At 41.2% G+C, this 23,665-nt stretch overlaps 1 protein-coding gene across 1 annotated transcript in view; it reads left to right on the plus strand.

Moving 5' to 3' along the window:
• The window catches only part of LOC140201364 (synaptojanin-2-like), a 112,239-nt gene that overhangs the window by 10,856 nt on the left and 77,718 nt on the right, over window positions 1-23,665 (plus strand). The window contains exons 3-5 of the mRNA XM_072265366.1: window positions 9,219-9,483; window positions 14,375-14,600; window positions 23,420-23,503. Of these exons, the coding sequence (XP_072121467.1) occupies window positions 9,219-9,483; window positions 14,375-14,600; window positions 23,420-23,503 (575 nt within the window). The remainder of the gene's footprint in view (window positions 1-9,218; window positions 9,484-14,374; window positions 14,601-23,419; window positions 23,504-23,665) is intronic.

Consider the following 23,665-nt stretch of genomic DNA (forward strand, 5'->3'; position numbering starts at 1 on the left):
CTTTCGTCCTTGACCTGTGACCTCTAGTTCTAGTCTCACCCAACCTCAGTGGAAAATGCCTGCCCTCTATCTGTACCCCTCATAATTTTGTATACCCCTCATTCTCCTGCACTGCAGATAATAAAATTCTAATCTCTTCAAACTTTTCCTATAACTCAGCTCCTCAAGTCCTGGCAACATCCTTGAAAATTTTGTGTAACATTTTTTTCAGGAAGCAAGTTAGAATCTGATTTGCTTTAGCTGGAGGTGATAGGAATGGATTCAGCGATAATTGTGATGAGCAAAGTTGATGTCAGCTGTGGGTCCAGTGGGTGTGATTGATGCTTACTATGAATATCTGTTTCTTTGGGGCTGGTTTGTCGTGATTGATGATCACCAACAGATCAGTGACTCCATGATCTCTATTATTTGAGGAATTTATTCTGTGTGGAATGATTGTCATGTTGCTTCTGGAGCAGTTTCTGAGATGCCCAATATTATTCACTGTAAATTTCAGTTCCTTCAGTCTGATCAAACATAATGAGCACAGGCATTTATGGAAATTAGTCATCCCCTCTTTCATCAAAAATAGATTCATAGTGTTTACATATTTATTAAGGCACATTTAAAAAAAAAATTCAACAAAGACAAAACTGCAAAAAGAAAAAATATCCCAAAGCTACTGATAAAGAGTAATTCTGTTGTCAGTTCCTTCTCGGCAGTACATTGGATGTAAACTCTTCTCTTAAGTTGTCTGCTTCATGAATACAACTTCTGCATTTTGAATGTCTTCATACTTAGTTTACTAATTAACTCCTCAGTTCACTAGCACAAGACATTCTGCAGTGCTGGAAATCCCACAAAATGCTGGAGGGACACAGCAGGGCAGGTAGCATCTGTGGAAATGAACAAACGGTCAACGTTTCACAACTGGAAAGGAAGGGGAAGATGCCAGAATAACAAGTTGGGGGAGGGAAAGAAGGAAAGCTATAAGTATTAGGTGAAGCCAGGTGGGTGGGAAAGATAAAAGGCTGGAGATGAAGGAATTTGTTAGGAGAGGAGAGTGGACCATGGGTGAAGGAAAGGAGGAGGGGCATCATGGGGAGGTGATAGGTGAGAAGAGGTAAGAGGCCAGAGTAGGCAAGCGAAGCAGAGGTGAGGGGGAGGGAAATTGTTTTTACTGGAAGAAGAAATGGATATTTGTTGCATCAGGTTGGATGCAATATAAGGTGTTGCTGCAAGGCAGGAATAGGAATCAGAATTAAAATGTTTGGCCACCGGGAAGTTCTGCTTTTGGCAGATGGAGTGGAGGGGCTTGATGAAACACCCTTCCAATTTATGAAGTCTTCACTAATGTAGAGGAGGCCGCATCGTGAGCACAGGATTCAATAGACAACCCCAGCAGATTTGCAGATGAAATGTTGCCTCACCTGGAAGGACTGTTTGGGGCCCTGAATGGAGGTGAGGGAGGAAGTAGATGGGCAGGTGTAGCACTTTGCCTGCTTGAAGGGATAAATGCCAGGAGGGAGGTTAGTGGGGGGGAATGAATTTTCAAGAGAATCATGGAGGGAGCAATCGCTGTGTAGAGTGGGGAGGGGGGTAAAGCTGTACTTGGTAGTAAGGTCCCTTTGGAGGTTGCGGAGAATGATGTGCTGGATGCGGAGGCTCATGAGGTGAAAGGTTCGGACAGGATGAACTCTATCACTGTAAAGGTGGCGGGAAGATGTGGTGAATGCAGATATCCGGGAAATGGAGAAGATGCACTTGAGGGCAGCATCAATGGTAGACAAAAGGAAATTCTGTTCCTTGAAGGAGGAGGACATCGCTGATGTCCTCGAAAGGAAAGCTTCAGCCTGAGAACAGATGTGGTGACGACAAAGGAACTGAGAAAAGGGGATAGCATGTTTACAGGAGACAGGGTGGGAAGAGATATGGTCAAGATGGCCATGGTCTTGGTAGTTTGTAAAAGATATCTGTCGACAGTTTTTCTCCAGAGATGGAGATGGAGAGATCAAGAAAAGGGAGGGTGGTGTCAGAAATGGACCAAGTGAATTTAAGGGCAGGCTGGAAGTTGGAGGTAAAGTTGATGAAATTGACGAGCTCAGCATGGGTGCATGAAGCAGCACTATTGCAGTCATCAATGTAGTGGAGGAAGAATTAGGGAGAATTACCAGGGAAGGCTTGGAACATGGACTGTTCTACGTAGCCAGTGAAAGGCAAGCATAGCTGGGGCCCATGGCTGCACCTCGAGTCTGGAGAATGTGGGAGGTCCGAAGGAGAAATTATTGAGGACAAGTTCTGCCAGATGGAAGAGGGTGGTGGTGAAGGGGTACTGATCAGTTCTTTGTTTTGTCAGACTGTCATAAGGACACCTTGAGTCAATACTGAATAAATGTGATCACATCTTAACTTTATTTTGAAGCACAGAAGTAAAGGACGAAACCTTTTGGCTCTTTGAGAATGTTTTCTTAACACTAGCTCATTAAACCTTTATACCCTTGCCTAATAATAGGACTTAACCTTAGTTTTGGAACTTCTTTAGAACCAAGCCAGGTTTCCCCTTGTGCTTATCTTATCATCAATTGTCAGTCAAATGGATCTTCCCTTTCTTTGACTTCCAGCTTTTCCACTCTGTGATCACTCTCAGTATCTATTGCCCTTTCCGTGAAAGCTTCATGTATATACACAGGAAGTGTATTACCTGCCCTTTAACCCTTTCCCTTACCTCTTCTGTCCAGGGTTCAAACATCCACCAGACTTATGAATTACAGTGTAGTCTGCTATTGAAGAAATTGGCACATTAGATGATCTCATTCGGGTATGGTTTTATTCAGACTGTAAGCCTGACTTGAGCTTCCAGTCCAGCCATTTTCTGCATTCTCATTAATCTACAGTAAGCTTCATCACGTTGCTCATCAAATATCTGTTTGCCTGTGTCATAAAATATTTTTCAAAAACTCTTACTTCCATTGTGCATTGAGGAAGAGTTACAGAGGCTTGAGACTTCCTTCACCTAGTGTCTTAATTGGATGACCCCTTATTCTTAATCAGGAACCCGAGTTGTAAATTCTTCCACAAAATGAAATAACCTCTTCACTTCCAACCTAACAAGATCCTTGGGATCTTGAATGATTTTACTCAAGTTCCTACTTGCTTTCTGCACTCTGGAAGGTACAAGGCGAATCTGTCAAATCTTTCCTCGGGACATATTGCTTATTTGAAATGTTAATGTCTCAAACCTCTATTTCCAATTCATCTATAAAGAGACAGGCATTGTCCCATGTACCCCTATGTGGTCTCAGCAATGCCTTTTATAACCAAAGCGTAGTCTCCCTGAAATAGAAATAGAAAATGCTCAGCAGGTCAGGTTGTGTGTGTGGGAAGAGTAGCAGAGTCAACAGAAACCTGACCAAAAATCTTCAACTTGAAATGTTAACTCTGTTTCCTTTTTTATTCATGCTTTCTGACTTGAGTATTTCCAATTATTCTCTATTTTGTTTCCAGCATCTGCAGATTTTTGTTTTTATAACTTGTGTACTGTTTTGATTATCCAAAAATAAACAGTGATGTTAACTTTATTAATTACTTGCTGTATTTGTGGACTGGCCTTCTGTTAATCAAATGCTGAGTGTACTTGGAGCCTTCTGCAATGTTCTTTTGAATTAAATATTGTAAATCGCTGATTTGTTCAGATGGTCCAGCACTTGACTTCATCATCAGGCCAGTGTGTGAGCCGAGGGACCAGAAGTGTGTGGCCAGAGCCAACAATCTGATGTGTAGCCATGGCTGGAATCTGGGCTATGGGCTAGTTGTACAGCAAATATTGGGGTTCAGGCCAGTACCATGAGTGACTTTGTGACTGAACAGAAGTCATAATAGTAATAGGCATCCGTTAGTCTCATGAGATCATGGACTTGCGCCTTGGAAGGTTTCCAGGGCGCAGACCTGGGCAAGCTTATATGGAAGACCAGCAGTTGTCTATGCTGCAAGTCTCCCCTCTCCACACCACCGATGTTGTCCAAGGGAAAGGCATTAGGACCCATACAGCTTGGCACCGGTGTTGTCGCAGAGCAACGTGTGGTTAAGTGCCTTGCTCAAGGACACACGCACTGCCTCAGCTAAGGCTTGAACTAGCGACCTTCAAATCACTAGACGAACGCCTTAACCACTTGACCACGCAACAGAAGTCAAGAGTGCTTGTTGTCTCTTGCTCCTCTTAAGGTCACCTGACTGGCTATATTACTGTGGGTTTGAGTATAAACAAGTAAAATCCACAAAATCTGCTAGTTTGACACTGTCAATTTCCCAAGGTTTATTTGAGTTTTATTGTAATAAGCTTTCTTCCCTGCAAAAATGGACAGTTTTACACTTACCCACATTATTTTCTATTGGCTAGCTCTGTCCGTTCACGTAACCTATCTGTAGACCTTCGTATTCGCCTTGTGTTTTCTTTGTAACTTGTCAACCAATATGTGTGCCATCAGTAAATTTAGCAACTGCACATTCAGTGGCTGTGTCCAGGTCATTCACATAAATGCTAAGAAGTTGAAGCTGCAGCATCGTTCTCCCTGGCACGCAAACACTTTACATCTTGCCAAACAGAGAAAAGACCTAATTACTGTTTCCTGTTGGCCAAATACTCTGTCATTCAGCACCATCTACTTCGGTATTCCATTTAAAACGCCACTGTGTCAAATATCTTCTACTTTTGGACTTTTTAACTATTTTCTATATTCTTCTGTGCTTAACAAATTTAAGGTGCGATCTTACTAAAACATAAGACCCCAAGGGGGCTGTGACAGGGTAGATGCTGAGATTTTTTTTACTGATGGGAGAATCTTGAGCAAGGGCTCGTAGTTTAAAAATATCAGGAAGAATTAATTCAAAACTGCAATGTGTTGTATCTTTTCAATGAGGGTGATGAACCTTTGGAATTCTCTATCCCGGAAGTTTCTGGAAGTTAGCTCATTGAGAGCACTTAAAGAGGAAGTAGATTCTCTTTTGAAAGATTAGGGAATTGGGTGATGTGAGAGACTGGTACAGATGGGATGAAGCTGGGGCAGACTATTTGGGTACACTTTGGACAATGGGGTAGGCTTGAAGAACTGAGTAACCTGCTCCTTTTTTTTTCTTGAATTTCTTATGCTTCTGATATGTGGGCCTGAGGTTCATAAAGACGTTCCACATGCTGCATTTTACCTTAGTTATGGGGCAGTGTTTTCCAGGACTCAGTGTGGTTAATCCATTTCCTTAAGGAGGTGTTCAGAACTTTTCCTCCAGTAACCTGGTAACTGCTTTCCACTTGCAGCTCAGAGTAGTGTGTTTCTCTCTGCTATCTGGTGTTGGACATAGCTTGCCCAATGGAATTAAATGAATGTAATTAAGGCTATGGTGTTGGGGACTTTGACATGAGAGAAGATGCTGGTGATATATTTCATCAACATTCTCTACCTTTGCTGAGATGTGTCCAAGAGACATGAATTGGTTGATGTTTTTGATGATCATTGACCTTTATTGTCAGGGCATGGTGTTTTATAGAAGAGCAGGCTGATAAGGATCATTGTGTTCAGAGTTTGAAAACAAAGCCTACCTACTAATTTCCTTTAGTGTGCAATTGGGAAGTTGGCCTCTGAATGAGCAGAAAGACAAGCATCTTTGTATAACAAATATCCACTGTTGAGTTTTAAATTATCTTGGTTTTGAGTGGAGGTTTTGCTTAAGTGCTGTCAGTTCTCTTTGCATTGCAATTGAATACCAGCCAAGAGTATTATTATTGACTTGGTAGAAGCATGTTTTTTTTGAAGCAGGTTTTTGGTTCAAGCCTGCTCCAGAAACTTGAATGTTAAATTTAAATAAACTCCAGAGCAGCTTTGAGGAGATGATATTCTGAAGCGAGTCATGTCTTTTGTTTGTGTCACAGGACTCTGCCCTCTGCCTTTGTCTCAAGTATATGAAAATATCCCACAATACTATCCAAGAAAGAACATGGTTTTCCCAAGATTTCGAGCATTACTTATCCCTCAATCAAGTTTGTAGAAACAGGCTTGCCAAGAATTTATCCTAGCCCAGTGTACTAAACCCATTAGATTGTGGATTATGCCTCTTTGAACTAGTGCTCTAATATCAGTAGCCAGTTTTGTACTTTACTCTTACTGCTGTTTGTGGGATTTTATTCTGCACGGATTGGCTGCACGTTTTCTCATTACAATTGGTACAGTTCAGAAGTACTTAATTTGTTAGGAGCTTTGAAATGTGAAATTTCTACAAATACACCTTTATCCTTTTGTTCATGGGTGTATTTAAGTGCCATAGCCATACATCTCTTGAAGCCTTGAGCAAAACAGCATAGGGATATAGGTACATTGTAACTTGAAAGTGGTGACACAAGTAGAAATGGGAGATGAAGAAGGCATTTGGAATATCTCCAATAACAGCTCGGAGTAGTGTGTTTCTTTCTGGTATCTAGAGTTGGGCATACACGTTTTATCCCCAGCAGCTGCGTAACAGAGGACTGTCTGATCTACGGGCTGTTCCCAGGGACGCACACGGAGACCAACATCCGGTGCTGCTGGCAGATCATCAACTCGGTGAAAGACGCTCTTTGGTCGGCCCGAAACTTGATGATCTACCAGCACATGGAGATGTCCGTGGGAGAATGCTGCCGACTGGCACATTCTCGGCTGCAGGAGTACGTGCTGAGGGACGCACTGAAACTCGGTGCAGCCACCACAAGGGTCCGGTGGGGAAGGACCACAGTATAGGTTTCTCCACCCGTGGGAGTGGGAGGGGTCGGTGGGCGGGGAGTATACCCCTCAACAATGATATGCTAAGCTGAACTACTGGAGTGCCACGTGGGTGGCTATAAATACGGATATGTACTGAGTATAATGGAAACGTATGTAAAGGATGAAAAGTTATTGAATGGTTTATTGTATATATTTATTTTTGAATAAAGTATATTTTGAAATTAAAAAAAAAAATCTAGAGTTGGGCATAAGAATGACATAACCTGCCCAATAGAATTAATTGAATTTACTGAAGGCATGGTGCTTTGGTCAGAGATTGGAAATGGGATTTTCCAGGATAGCATTTTGATTTGGCCAGCAAAAATATCATGGCTAAATAACATTTCCTGGTGTACATTTCTATGATTTCACTCCAAAATGACCAAGGTCTAATTTAATGACTCATTTATGATTCCCCAAAAAACAAATAATTAATCTGCAGCTACCTAATCACCCTGCAATGTCTTATACTCTGGACAAATACAAGTCAGATTACACAAACTCACCCTCAAGTGTGGCTCCCGCTAAGCTCAGAATTTGTCTAATAATTCTCGATATAGTCAAAACTCCGATGTACCCTTGAGATGATTTCCGAGAACTGCGTACTGTACTACAGAGAAGACTGGCCAAAGCTGTGTACAATTAAATGTTTTCTGTTTAGTATTCTAGTCCACTTGAGACCAGCATTCCATTTGGCTTTTTGAATGCATTCAATATCCATCCACCACTTTTTTTTCATCAGAGCACTTTGTATTATGCCACTGTTAGAACAGCCTGACTTCTAAGGTGTTGCATACTGACTTTCTGCCTAGAGAGGGTAAAATAAACAGTTCATGGAAGAGACCAGAATGGCTTATGAAAAAAGTAGTGTTATTAAAACACAGTATTTATGTGTGTCAACAGAGACAACACAATGGCAGAATTTAATTTGTTTTTGCATTTGTTTCCTTGCCATCAGTCACCACGGTTCAATGTATTACATCTTTTATAGACGCTCGTGCTTGGTAATCTCCCACCTCTTTCAGGGTCAAGGATCAACTGGTCATAAACCCCAACCTTGATTCTAATTTGTTCAGTATCCTCTCAGTTGCTTTGACTGTTGAGCATTCAGCTGGTGAGGCTTCTGACACCTGAGCAGCATCCCCCAGTGCTGGTAGGGAAAGTGGGATGGTACATGGCATATGGAGCAATGTCACCCCAAGCTATGTTCAGAGCCCAAATATATACAACGTGTGAAACAGCTGGAATTGGTGAATAATAAATAATAAAACCAATCTTCTCTGCTATCGCTCAAAGCTGACTGACACCTGCCTCTCCTCTGGTTTGTACCGAATCCTTATCATATCCCATCGTTTCTTCTCCTCCTCCTCTGTCTTCCGTCATGGTAATGTTAACACCATTTCTTAAACCTGTATTGAAGTACTCTGGCACCAGTGCAGGGAGAAACTACCTTGTGCACATTACCCCAGGATGCACATCATACTGATCTGGAAATACTCAGCAAATCCCTTATCATTTCTGATCAACTCCTTGGAACATGTACCTCTGCATGAATTTCTTCCACACACCACTGCAATATTTGAAGTAGGTTACTCATTCTCACTTTTCTGAGGCTTGCCACATTAATGGTTATTTATATTCGACTTCACAATGTCATATAAGTAGTCTATTTGCTGTTCTTCATGGAAAAGAACAACTAACCATGTACGAAAAATAATAATAGCTGTTAGTCAAATCCATTTCCCTCGCAGACTTTGTAACTTACAGGACTTAACAAGGGAGTATCAGGATGAAAGACTGCAAGTGAGAGGAAATCTTAATTAAAAAATAACTGAGGTGCATTAGGCTTTTAAATGTTTCAAAGAAAAAGGTAATGAAAAACATAATTGGACTAAAATTGTACAGGATATTTCAAGACAAATTAATTCAGTTATGCAGAGATACACAAGGGGTTTTGGTTCAAAGGTGATGCAATGTCTATTTATTGATGCGTTTGTTATGATAAATGATGGTAGAGCTTGCAGGGAGAAGGTTTGGTATCAGGTTGGTGTGAATGGACTATATTGGTAAAAATCTACAAGGAGATGAGACAACTGTTATATACTCATCAACTTGTAGTTTTGAATGCATTGCCTGAGGCTTTTATAAACAGATTTGAAAGTAAATTGAAAATATTATTTTAAAATCCTGGTATTGTTTAATCAGGAACACATAGATGATGGGGAAATAGCACTTATCACAAGTTAATAAATGGATGATTACAGTTTGAATGTTCATATAATGGCACTTCTAACTCCTTTGTTGCTACAGTATTTATCATAGCCATATATTTTGTATCTCCCTCTTTGCCCATTTCTGTTGAAGGATGTGATCTTTACATTAATACTCTGATTTCTCTTTTCTTTCCTCCCAGCTAAAAACTGAAAATTGTAATTCTGTCCTTTCTGTTTTCAGGTAGCTCAACACTCTGCTTTCTGGTCATGGTGACAGGATGTACATCAGTTGGAAAAATCCGTGACACTGACATTTGTAAGATTACTGCTACAGAGTTTGTACCTCTGCAAGAAGAAACAACAGATGAAGAGCGAATTATTTCTTTGAGGAAATTACTAAATACCGGCACATTTTACTTTTCATCGATTGGTTCAGCTTTTGATCTGGATCTTTGTGCACAGAAACAATTTGCAAAGGATCAAGAGACTGCAAGTCACTTTTTCTGGTAGCTCATGATTTTACTTTATTTAGCTGTACTGAGAAATGATGACCCTCGAAAATATTAACTTCCTAGTTATGTATTTAAGATCTCAGTGCAATATGGATTAAATGCTTTGGGCCCAAGAGTTCTGCGTCCAAAGGATGGTAAATTGAGTAATGTTAATAGTCAGGTTGTAGTTCTACATTATGATTGGGGAAATGCAGAGATTTGGTTATGATTTCCTCCCTAACTGCTTTCTGACAAATGTGGAAGTTAGTACAAGTTCCCCTGAGATTTCCAGGCTTTAAATTAATGGTGACAGGCAAATAATAGACAATGTTAGTATTAATACAGGTTGAGTACCCCTTATCCAAAATTCCAAAATCCAAACACCTTCGAAATCCAAATTCTTTTTTTGAATACTGACATGACATCACAAATGGAAAGTTTCACAGATGCTGGGAAGATTCCCAGGCAATGCACAGGTCTCTGCACACAACAGATTGTTCTCAGAAGTGTGTAATAAACAGAAATTAATGAAAAATAAAAAAAAACTGCAGAAAGCAAAAAAATGAAGATCTCGATCGTGTATCATCTGAGTCGGAGTGAACATGTGCTGCTTATCAGTATGCTGATCATGAAACAAGCAAGGATCTATCACAATGAACCGAACATTGAAATCATTATGAATATACAGCAGGCTGGTTGCAGAAATTTAAGAAAAGGCAGGGCATTATATTTTTAAAGCACCTGCTTGTCACAAAATCTAGCACCGGTGCAAGTCTACAATACTTATTGTTTTATACCTTACATAAAACCTACAAAATAAGTAAAAATATAAGCAACACACATCAAAGTTGCTGGTGAACGCAACAGACCAGGCAGCATCTGTAGGAAGAGGTGCAGTCGACGTTTCAGGCCGAGACCCTTCGTCAGGACTAACGAAGTCTCGGCCTGAAACGTCGACTGCACCTCTTCCTACAGATGCTGCCTGGCCTGTTGCGTTCACCAGCAACTTTGATGTGTGTTGCTTGAATTTCCAGCATCTGCAGAATTCCTGTTGTTTGAAGTAAAAATATAAATACATTGTACTGTAACTTTTTAATCAAAATGTTACAGCATCGTAGGTGGAGACTGAAAGCCTGCCATTGTTTGTTATTGTTCAACAGCTGATTCAGGTCTTCTCCCGATGCTGTTTTTGTTACCCTGCACACATTATATTTTCATTATATTGATAGTATGTAATCATTTTTACTGTTAAGTACATAAGTGTGATGAACACGATAAAGATAAAGACTGCTTAGCAGTAGCACATAAATTTAGAGCCGTAAGTGACGGCGGTCCCAATCTAACTCACTATGTCTTCCAAAATCCAAATAACTTCCAGCCCCAAGCATTTCGGATAAGGGGTGCTCAACCTGTATTATGTTCGTACCTGATAATTCTTGAGGCACTGGTGCATCTGCAGCATTTGGAAATAGCCACTCCTGCTCCTGTTAAAGAAGCTGTCATTTCATGGATGATTTAAACAGTTCATTCAAAATTAACTGCATTTACACACCAGTATGGGTTATTTCAAATAGTTTTATATGCAAGCACAAAGTAGAAGCAAATATCTGGGGACTAGATTTTATCACCCTCCAGAACAGGTGAGGAAAACACAATTTACAGCTAACCTAAGCCCATTTGGAGTAGTGCATACAGCAAGCCACCTTTTATGTAACTTGCTCACTATGATTAACTTTACATCCAGTTGTCAGTGCTCGTGCTGTTCATTGATGCGACATTTGAAACATAATGATGCTTGGCAACAGTTAGTGCCATCTAGCACTACTTTAAGGCCAATTTCACCCTTTGTAGGGGAAATACATTGTGGCTGCTGTAAAGACTGTGAAACTGAAGCTGACCTGGGAACCTGGAGGTGTGGAGAGTGATGCCATATGTTGTCAATTGCTCTGTAAAACACAAAATATCATTGCCATTGTTTGATTGGATTAATAATATTAGAAAAAGTAAAGATCAAGTTATGTGACATTATGATAATTTTTAACAAAACAGTTGCTGAAGATGTGAATTAAACAGAAAACACTGGAAACTGAGCATCTCTGACAAGAGGAAAAGTTAATGCTCCTGATCAAGGGCGTAGCTTAGTGCTTGAGTGATGTGGGTGTGTGTGTGTCACTTGCCCCATTTAGTTGCATGCAGGTAGGGGCTGCTTTAGTATTTTCAAGTGTATGAATTAAACTGCAATTGGAGCATGTAGAAAATGATGGTGACGTTTTCAGGTTAAGTGAGTGGAGCGGGAGTAAATATGAGGAATGGGGTGGAGTTATCTGCACAATAGGTGTGGGTGAAAGGTCAAGTGACTCAGTTTTTTTCTGAGTGATTCGTTCTTTAAAGAGCTTCCTGCATTGAATCGTATGCTATGGCTCAGCACTGCTACTGTCTGTTTCTTGGTCACCTCCAGCTTAACTGGTTACAGGCCAAAAATTTTTTCTGCAGAGTTAGGAGCAGGAGTAGGCCAACTGATCCTTGCAGCCTTCTCTGTGACTCAACAATTTCTCCTTTCACCTCAGTACTGTTCTCCTAATTCATTACCACATCTATTGTCCCAATTCTAACCACACACTGGTCCTTTAAATGCTGCATTTGCAATCACATTTGTAACTCCCAACCACACTTGCTGTTGCGTGCTGGAGATGAGATGGGATGTGGGGAGAAATATCTAATGATGAAAGCCCTCTTAAAATAACACATTCCATTATGCCAAGATTAATGAGTTTTGCACATCACCCAACTCCATTCTGAAGCATGTATGGAGTTTTTATTAGGGATTGAGTACTTAATGGGGAGAATACTTTGTTTATACATTGGGGATGGAGGAAAGCATAAATGGCTTTTGGCACGAGGTCACAGTGAATACAGAGGTTCAACAACTCCCTGTATTCAAAATGGTAGCTGTATGTTGGAATGTACAGCAAAGTCATCGTCAGCAATATGAGAAAGCCACAGGATTAAAATGGCAATGTATATTATTAACGTAATTTGAAATTGAAATACAGCCAGCAGCGCTGTGCTAAAGGAGAAAGGAAGTATATTGTGTAACCAATACTTCCGGTGTAGGTTACATTTGATGAGCTTCCTTTCTCATTTTGATGCATGGGAATGGTATTTGAATTAAATATTTCACGTTCATGAAAGTAATTGATTATTAAACTTGTATGAGTGGAAACTTAAGGAGTTCTAACCTCAGCAGAATGCTCCTCGCTGCACAGATTCAAACCACATCCAGTATTTATGACTACAGTACTAGTTGTGTGTGCACACTTTGATATTTTGTTTCATTGAATATGGTTTCCAGTTAGTGGGAAGGTAATTTTGAAGGGGATGCTGCGTCAGTTTAGACAGGTTAAAGAGAAGAAAGGCTTACACTGCGTGTTACAGCATTGTTGGAAAGCATTCTGTTCCAATACAGTGTCCAAAAGATACTTTCCTTTGAGCTTTAACGCAGAATGCTATTGTAAGTATTAATGTGCATTAATAACCAGCAGGGGAACTTGCAAAACACTTCAATAATCCTATGATACTGTGTGCCTCAGTAGCTGCTCCCACCTGGAGTAGTACCCTAGAGGAGGAGGCTTGAGTTAGGGCAGGTTTACGAGAGAGGAGGAGGGGGCTGAGAAGAAGGGGTTGTGGCAGGTTCTTGGGGGTTGAAACTGCAGTGAAAGTTCAGTTGCTGAAGATAGAGAAAATGCGCTGGTTTAAAATGAATGCAGATGAGAATCTGCAATACAGGAAATATTGGGATAATATGATTGGTCCTTCAGCATGTGGAAGTAATTTACTAGGGAACCTTGACACAGATTCACAGATAAAATGCTGGATGGAGACAAGCCCAACGTTTTTGGCTGAGGCTCTTCATCAGGACCACTGCATGTTTTGTTCTAGGTGTTGTTGATTTGAAGTAATTGGCCTCCTTTGGAAGAAAGCACTAACATATCTAGAATGCAGATACCTTGTGGGGAAACCCCTATTATGCTTTATAAGAGACATAAAGAGGACAGTGAATAACTTGACTCAGATTAGCTTTGACTGACTTTGTATTGACACTTGTGTTGAAGTATGCAGTTTCTCTCTTCTAGCTGATCAGCAGTGCTGATTCCATCAGTAAATCTTACTAAATTTAAATACTTAAAACACCTACATGGCAAACTTCAAGGACTAAAGATCCTGCTAATAATTGAATATATGTCTGTTGTCAGTGATTTAGGATGAGAATTAACATTTTCATTCTATCCAGTGGTGGTATTGGAACATCAGAATTGGACGAGGAATACTTTGAGAGTTGATAGCAGGGAATTACATTGTGCTTGCAGCAATTTATGATGGTAAATTGCACAACTTTAACACATAATCCCAGAGGTTTAATTGTTGCCCTACTGTTGTTAATTGACCATGAAAAGAGTTGTTGAGTTCTTGTGGTTTATTAGGAACCACTTTCAAAGAACTTGTATAAATTCCCTGCTTTCATGTTGTTTTTGATAGTGAGCTAAATTACGAGGACCACTTCAAAGGCGGGTTAAGTCAATAGTGGGCAAAATAGGCAATGTGTGAGGTTAATTTAATGAATGTCTACTGATTTGGTTCAAGCACTGCAGTGACATTTAGGCAATAACACATGCAATTTTTTTTTCACTGATTCCTGACTGATGGGGGTTTAAAATTCAAAGTGCATATTTGCGAACTGATGATGAGAAAGTAATGGAACAGTGGAAATTGCCATTGACCATGAGAACACTACAGTGTGAATTTTTCCTCTAAAGCTGATGGAGAAATAAACTGCTTGATCATGTTTACTTCTGAGAAGTGGCTAACAGTTCCCATTTGATCTTTGCCTCCATGTAACATACTGTAGGAATCAGAGTTTGCACGTACATCTCAACCAGTTCCAGGTGAAATGCTCTGACTGGCTGCTGAAGGTGATCTGCGGTGTGGTAGAAATCCGCACTGTCTATGCTACAGAAAAGAAGGCCAAGGCTTGCCTGATATCGCGGCTCAGCTGTGAACGTGTTGGATCCAGATTCTACCTACAAGGAACTGACGATGACGGACTTGTATCTAACTTCGTTGAAACAGAACAGGTATTTTAGACATTACAAACATAAGGTCTTGTGTATATGTGATACCATTCAGGCCGACAGGTCTGTGCTATTATTATGGCCTGAGTGAAGTTTAATCTGGACAAGTGTAAGGTGCTGTATTTTAGGTGGTCAAATGCAGGAGGAGATTATACAGTATATAACAGGGTGCTCTGGAGAATTGATATAGAGATGGATTTTGAGGTGCAAATCTATAGCTCTTTGAAAGTTTGAAAGTACATGGGTGGTAAAGTAGGTGTTCAGCATGGTTGCCTTCTTTGGTTGATGTGTTGAGTGAAAAGGTCACTAAGTCACATTTACAACTGTATAAAACTTCAGTTCAGCCACCTGTTAGTTACTGTATGCAATTCTAGTTTCTGCATTACAGTAAGGCTTTGGGGAGGTTCACCTGGAAGTTGTCTAGATTAAAGAGGATTAGGTGTAAGGAGAGGTTAGATGAACTTGGTTTGTTTTCTCTGGAGAGTGAGTGGCTGAGGGGTGACTTAATTGAAGTATATGAAATTAGGAGAGGCATAGACAGGGTAGCTGGTCAGAATTTTAATGTGAAAAGTCATTGCTGCAATGTCAGAGAGAGAGAGAATTTAAAGGAGATGTGTGTGGCAAGCTGTTTTTACACAGAGAGTGATAGGTGCCTGAAACATATGACTGGGAGTTCATTTGGGGTGATGGGGTGGCGACTAGCGGAGTCAGATATGGTGACATTTAGGGAATGGAGGACATGGTCATATGCATACAGATGAAATTGGTTTAATTTGGCATCATGGTTGGCAGAGACACCATGGGTCTGTAGGGCCTTTTCCTGTGCTGTGCTCCTCTGTCTGAAGACTAGCATGCTCCTGTCAGCCTGAACGGCTGGTTGCTGTGGATACTATAAAATGAAGGATCCTGATTTGCAATGTGTATTATATCAAGATGCATTCTGGCCTGGGTTTTGAAATGATCATGCTCCCTGGCCCAGAAAAAATAGCAAACTGATTCAGAGCTGTAAGTTTGAATGAGCAAGGCACATTTACAACATTGCGGTACAGTTAACACTGAGTAAACACTGATGTATTACAGATTTGATGTGTCATAATTCAATGCCTCTTGCATGACAACTTGCTGACTGCAGCAACATCAGGGGATTGATAGACCATTTCTGGAACAACTTAATATTTGAATAAATGTATTTCCTCTGCTCTAAATCTTGATGCATTTCAATACACCGTAACCATGCAGGCACTCCATGCAAATGTGGTTTGACAGCTGCCCGAGATCCAGGCAATTTGCTTCCTCACATTTCCCTCCCTCCTATAACTAATTTAATCCAATAATTCAGTGTCATTACCTTCCAACTTATCAACCTCCACATTCAATGTACTGTCTTCATCATGTTTTAGCTGCTTTCAAAATGTTATTTATTTGTTCTTGTATGTGGACATCTCTGGTAATACCTGCATGAATTGTTCATCCTGATTTGCCCATGAACTGAGGAAGCTGCTTCTCTTCCTCCTCTCCCCCTCTCCTACACTCTCTCAGGAGAATGAGGAAGTGATAGATATAAGGTACAGGGAGGTGGTGGCGCCGACGTTGCAGGAGGCAGGTAACAGGGTGACTGTCAGGAGAGGGAAACGGAAAAGGCAGATGGTGCAGAGTGCCTCTCAATAACAGTAAAGCTTTGGACACTATTGGGGCATGGTGGGTGACCTACCGGGGAAGCTGCAATAACCAGGTCTCTGGAACTGAGCCTGGCTCTGTGAATCAGAGGGGAAAGTGGGGGGGTGGGCCAAATAGAAAAGCAGTGGTGATGGGGGTTTCAATAGTTGTGAGCAGACAGAAAGGTCTGTGGATCTGAAAGAGACTCTATATGATACGTTGCCTCCCAGTTGCCAGATCAGGCCCACAGCATTTAAAGGGGGAAGGTGAGCAGTTAGAAGTTATGGTGCATATTGACATAGACATAGAAAACCTACAGCAAAATACAAGCCCTTCGGCCCACAATGCTGTGCCGAACATGTCCTTACCTTAGAAATTACCTAGGGTTACCCATAGCCCTCTGTTTTTCTGAACTCCATGTACCTGTCCAGGAGTCTTTTAAAAGACCCTATCGTATCTGCCTCCACCACTGTCAATGGCAGCCCATTCCATGCACTCACCACTCTCTGCATTAAAAAAAAACACCTACCCCTAACATCTCCCCTGTATCTACTTCCAAGCACCTTAAAACTGTGCCCTCTCATGTTAGCCAGTTCAGCCCTGGAAAAGAGCCTCTGACTATCCACATGATCAATGCCTCTCATCATCTTGTACACCTCTATCAGGTCACCTCTCATCCTCTGCCACTCCAAGGAGAAAAGGCCAAGTTCACTCAACCTATTCTCAAGGCATGCTGTCCAATCCAGGCAACATCTTTGTAAATCTCCTCTGCACCCTTCCTATAGTATCCACATCCTTCCTGTAGTGAGGTGACCAGAACTGAGCACAGTACTCCAAGTGGGGTCTGACCAGGATCCTATAGAGCTGCAACATTACCTCTCGGCTCTTAAATACAATCTCATGATTGATGAAGGCCATTGCACCATATGCTGCCTTAAGAGTCGGCCTGCGTAGCAGCTTTGAGTGTCCAATGGACTCGGGCCCCAAGATCCCTCTGATCCTCCACACTACCAAGAGTCTTACCATTAATACTATACATTGGTACCAATGGCTTACAGCAGGGTGGAAAAAAGGATGGCTTCCTGAAGAGCAAATATAGGGAACAAGGTAGGAAACTGAAAAGTAGGGCCTCAAGTGTTGTAATAGGACATAGGAACAGAATATGGCCATTCAGCTCGTCGGGTCTGCTCTGCCATTGCATCATGGCTGATTTATTATCCCTCTCAACCCCATTCTCCTGCCTCCTCCCTGCAACCTTTGAACCCCTAATAATCAATTTCCCCTTTAAATATGACTTGGCTTCTACGTTCATCTGTGGTAATGAATTTCACAGATTCATCACCCTCTGGCTAAAGATATTCCTCTTCATCTCTGTGCTAAAGCTACATCCCCATATGCTGAGGCTGTGCCCTCTGGTCTTAGACTCCCCCAAAATTGGAAACATCCTCTCAACATCCACTCTATCATTCAAAGTAAATCTATTATCAAAGTACATGTGTATCACCATTTACAACCCTGATATTCGTTTTCTTGCGTGCATATACATTGGAATCAATGAAAGACTGCACTCAGCAGGAAGGACAAACAGCCAATGTGCAAACGATAGCCAACTGTGCAAATGCAAAAGAGAAACACAAATAAATAAATAAGCAATAAATATCAAGAACATGAGATGATGCATCCTTGAAAGTGAGCTTTTAGGTTGTGGGAGCATTTCAGAGATGGAGCAAGTGAAGTTGTGTGGAGCTATTCCGTCTGGTTCAAGAACCGGATGGTCGAGGGTAATAACTGTTCCTGAATCTGCTGGTGTGGGCTCTGAGACTCCTCTACCACCTCGGTGGCAGCAGCGAGAAAAGATCTAGGCCTTTCCTGATCAAGAGTGTCCTTATTAGCAGTGCAGTGTACAAATTAAACTGGGAAGAAGATAAAGAAATGAAGTGCCCATTTTACATCACTTTCCTCATTCAAGACCTTCTCTGAATTGCTGTCTGTGCCACTTGCTAGTGAGGGTAAGAATAGGTTGATTTGCAGATGAATGTGAGGCTGAGGAATTGGTGCAGGGGGCAGGGTTTCATATTTGTGGATCATTGGAATCGCTTCTAGGAAAGGCATGACCTGTACAGAAATGACAGGTTATAACTGAAACTGAGGGTTACCAATATCCTTGTGGGCAGGCTTGCTGGAACTATGGGGAGGGTTTTAACTAGTTTGACAGGGGGAATGGGAGCCAGAGGATGGGGCAGTTGGTGTACAGGTAGGGAGAAGCTGAGGAAGAATAGGCAGTTGATGGGGCAAAATTGCAGTCAGTCAGATAGGTTGAAGTGAGACTATTTTAATGCAAGAAAATGGGGAGCAAGGGTGGTGAATTTAGAGCATGGGTCAATACCTGGAACAATGATGTTGTGGACATTATAGAGATTTGGCTGTCACAAGGGCTGAAATGACTGCCAGGTTTTTCAGAGTTTAGGTGTTTTAAAAGGGACAGAGGAAGGTAACTGAGGTGGGGAAGTTACATTGTTAATCAGGAATAGTATCACAGCTATAGAAAAGAATGATATGATGGAGGGATCAGCTACAGAGTCAGTGTGGGTAGAAGTCGGAAACAGGAAGGTAGCTGTCACTCTTTTGGGAATATTCTGCTGACTCCCCAATAGCAACAGAGACATTGACAAACAGATTGGGAGGCAGATTTTGAAAAGGGCAAACATTACAATTGTCATGGCAACACACACAGAATGCTGGAGGAAATCAGCAAGCCAGGCAGCATCTATGGAAAAGGGTATAGTCAATGTTTCGGGCCGAGATCCTTCAGTAGGACTGTGTTCAATTCAATTGTCATGGGTGATTTCAACTTCAATAATATTAATTGGTACCTCCTTAGTGCAAAAGTTTTTTTTCTTTATTTAGAGATACAGCACAGTAATAGACCCGTCCAGCCCAATGAGCCCGGGCCACCCAATTACACCCATGTGACCAATTAACCTACTAACTTGTATGTCTTTTGCAGGAGGAAGCAGAGCACCCAGAGGAAACCCATGTGGTCATGAGGAGACCTACTCCTTCCAGAGAGAGGTGGAAATTGAACCCCAATTGGTGATCACTCGCTCTGTAAAGCACTAACCGCTGCAGTTAGGTGTGTCAAGGAAGGATTCTTGACGCAGTATGTAGACAAGCCAACTAGAAAAGAACCCATACTGTCTCAGATAAGTACTTAGGAGACAGTGGCCACAACTCCCTGAATTTTTCCATAGTCTTGGAGAGGTACAGGATCAGACAGTATGGGAAAGGATTTAATTAGAGGAGGGGGAACAATGATGTTATTGGGCAGTAATTTGGGAACAGATGTTCTCTGGGAAATGTACAACAGAAATGTGAAGGTTGCTTCTGGAGGAATTGCATGGGGTTTGTCTCATTGAGGCAGGAAAGGATGGTTGGGTGAAGGAACCATGGTTGACAAGAGAGGTGGAATATCTGGTCAAGAGGAAGAAAGAAACAAGGATCAGATAGGGCTCATGAGAGTTACAAGGTTGCCAGGAAGGAGCTAAAGAATGGATGTAGGACAGCTAGAAGGGGACAGAGAAGGCCTTGGAAAGTAGGATTAAGGAAAACACCCAAGGCATTCTACAAGCATGTGAAGAACAGGAGGATGACTAGAGTGAAGGTAGGACTGATCAGGGATAGAGGAAACCTGTTGAGTTGGTGGAGGTAGGTGGGAGGTCCTTAATGAAAACATAACTTCAGTGTTCACCAGTGAGAGGGACCTTGACATTTGTGAGGACAGTGTAAAACAAACTTTATATGGGGTTATGTGGGAGGCAGGGTTTGAGGGTTGGCACAAGATTGTGGGCCGAAGGGCCTGTACTGTGCTATGTTCTAAACTGATATGCTAGATCATGTCGGCTTTAAGAAAATGGATGCACTGGAACTTTCAAAAACATTTTGATAGATAAGTCCTCAGGGTGGGTGAGATGCATTCCTGGTTACCATGAGAAGCGAGGGAAGAGATTGCTGCACTTTTGGCAATGGTCTTTATGTCCTCATTGATCACTGGATTAGTTCGAGATGATTGCAGGGTGGCAGATTAGGGTAACACTGGAAATTATCAGTGGTGAATCTTCAGTGGTAGGCAAATTATTAGAGAAGGTTCTGAGAGACGAGATTTACAAGCATTTGGAGAAGAATAGTATGATTAGGGATAATTGGCATGGCTGTGTGAGGAGCAGGTTATGTGTTACAAACCTGATTTAAGTTCTTTGAGAATGTGACAAAACTTGTTAATGAAGGCAGTTCAGTGGATGTGGTGTATATGGATTTTAGTAAGCCATTTGGTAAGGTTCTGTATGTAAGCGTCATTGAGAAAGTCAGAACGCATGGAATCTGGGGAAACTTGACTAGTCGTCTGGATTCAGAATTGGCTTGCCTATAGAAGGCAGGGAGTGGTTGGAGATGGAGTGTATTCTGCCTGGAAGTCATGACCAGTGATGTTCCACATGAATTATTGTGGGACCCCTTCTCTTTGTGATTTTTATAAATGACTTGTATCAGGAATTAGAAGGGTGTAAGTTTGCAGATGACACAAAGTTTGATGATGATGTGGATAGTGCGGAAGGTTGTAGAGGGTTATAATGGGAAATTGATAGGATACAGAGCTGGGCTGAAAAGTGGCAGATGGAGTTCAACTCAAAAAAAAAAAGTGTGAAGTGATTCACCTTGAAAGGTCAAATTTGATGGCAGAATACAAGATTAATGGCAGTATTCTTAGCATGTGAAGGAATAGAGGGACCTTGGAGTCCACATCCATAGGTTCCTCAAAGTTGCCAAGTAAATTGGTCTTCATTAGTTGGGGGATTGAGTTCAATAGCCAAAAGGTAATGTTGAGGCTCTTAAAACCCTTCTTAAGACCACACTTTGTGTATTGTGTTGAGTTCTGGTTGCTTCATTGTAGGAAGGATGTGGAAGCTTTAGAGAGGGTGCAGAGGAGGTTTATCAGGATGATGCCTGGATTGGAGAGCATGTCTTTTGAGAAAAGGTTGAGCAAGCTTTCTTCTATGGAGCAAAGGAAGATATAAGGTGATTTGATAGACGTGCACAAGATGATAAGAGGCAGGAATTGAGTGCACAGCCAGTGATTTCTGCCCCCCCCCCCCCCCCCCAGGGCAGAACTGGCTTATATGAGGGGGCATAATTTTAAGGTGATCTGGGGAAGTATAGCGGGGATATTAGTGTCTTTAAACTGGATGGAGTGTTTGTTGAACATACTGCCAGGGCTGGTAGCGGAGGCAGATACATTAGGGATATTTAAGATGCTCTTAGATAGACACATGGATGATAGAAAAATGGGGGGCTGTGTGGGAGGGAAAGGCTAGTTGATCTTAGAGTAGGTTAAAATATTGGCATAACATCATGGACTGCAGGGCCTGCACAGTGCTGTCATGGTCATGTTCATGTTCGGAGAGTCACATGTAAATCAGAGTAGGAAAGGACTACAAATGTATTTCCCTAAAGAGCGTTGGTGAGCCAGATGGGTTTTAATGCCCTTCTGGTAGATTTTGTAGTTATATTTACTGAGACCAGCCATTTTAAATATGATTTAATTAATTATTTTAATTTGAATTCCCCACTGTAATGTTAGGTTTTACACTTGTTTGACTTGATCAGTGATCCAGCTCTCTAAGTGCTAATTGAATTAACTATGATGCCACTGCCTAGCATCTGCTTTCACTCTCCTTTCAGCATTCCAGACAGACTGTTTCCTCAATGATTCTCTGGCTTTCTCTTCTATGATCAGCCAAATTTAGTTTTCAACTCTCATCTCTTTAATCAGTTAAATTCCCGAGTCTCTTCCCCTATTAAAGACTTCCCTGTTGTACTTCCTGCCTGAGCTCCTTATGCAGGGTCATCTCACACTTCTCCAAAAAGATCACCAACCTTTCTCCTTGCTGCAGATATCACATATGCAGTTTTTTAAATTTATGAATTGTGCAGTTTTCTAGAATACAAGTAAGATTCACAAGTGATATTTATGTTTGTCTATTGGAGATGGATCCAATTTGGACGAAGGTTTGAAATTCCATCTACTGACACTTGGGCTTAGCAAACCAGCGAAAATTTTCAATCATTTAATATTTTGCAAAGTTCCTGATATGACATTCAGGAAGTACTTGGTCAGCTTAATGCTCCCCAGTTGTTGTGCACCCTAACTATAACCAAATGGATAAATAATTACGTTTTTGGATTCTTAGTTTTTATTTCTTGCCGATGTTGTGGCTTTTCTAATTAAATGTTGGATATACTGCATATGGGAAAACTGTTCCAGAAAAGTAGTTACCTAGCTGAGTAAAAAAAAAATGTAGATGGCTTCAAGCTTCTAACCCCCCCTTTCACTGCACTGATCATAAACTGTCCCCATATGCCTTGGCCTCCTCACCTAATCACCCACTATTTCTGCTAGCAGATATTCCCATCGCAGGTCTTTGCCATTCAGAAAGACAAATTAAACGAGTGGCCCAAATGTCCTTTTTGGATACAGTGAGATTTCTAGATCTGAAACTCCAAATATGCAGTATAAATCTTAGGAGACATGGATTACAAACATTTAAGACATATTTCATAAGAATGATGGTGTTTCCAATTGTTATTTGAATTTTGTGAATAGCAGCATATATTTCCATGTGCTCTTTCTTTGGTGTAAGTTTAGCTTAGATTCACCAGGTTGATTCCCAGAAGGAGTGGGGTCATGGGATGGAAATGCGAGATTGTCCTTGAAGAATGAAGATTGTCCAAGAAGAACAAGAGACGCAACGTCCTGAGACTCCAGGAAGTTTTTCCTTCTCTGTGGAGAGTCCCGAATAGGGAAGTTATGGCCATGACCTCGGGTTAAGTGAATAGCCATTTAGGATTGAGAGCAGAAAATTACATCCTTGCAGCGAGTCATCCTTTCAAATTCTCTGTGTTGGGGAGCTGTGTCATTTATCTGTGGCTGAGATAGATCAATTTTTTGATTTTTGGGAGTTTATGGTGATCAGGTAGAAAAGTGGAAGATGTACATAATCAAATCTTATCGAATAGCGAAGTGGAGTTGAATGATCTGCTGCAACATCTGCATCTATATCCTCATGGGTATTGTGACTTCTATATACTGACCTAATGTTCTTTTCAACTGTTAGGTAATATACTTGGATGATGCAGTGTCTTCCTATGTTCAGATACGAGGGTCGGTTCCGTTATTTTGGGAGCAAACTAGAGTACAGGTAACTTGGACCTTGTTAATTTCTCTTTATTCCAAATATGTAATTCTCAACACTTCGTGGAATTGGGCAATTAGACATTGCTGGGGGTGTTGGGAGATGGCAACTCAACTTGTGTCTTGATAATTATGTAATAGATACAAACTTTGCACTTGTTGTTTAGTA

The sequence above is a fragment of the Mobula birostris genome, chromosome 8, assembly GCF_030028105.1.
Source record: "Mobula birostris isolate sMobBir1 chromosome 8, sMobBir1.hap1, whole genome shotgun sequence".
NCBI classification, from domain to species: domain Eukaryota; kingdom Metazoa; phylum Chordata; class Chondrichthyes; order Myliobatiformes; family Myliobatidae; genus Mobula; species Mobula birostris.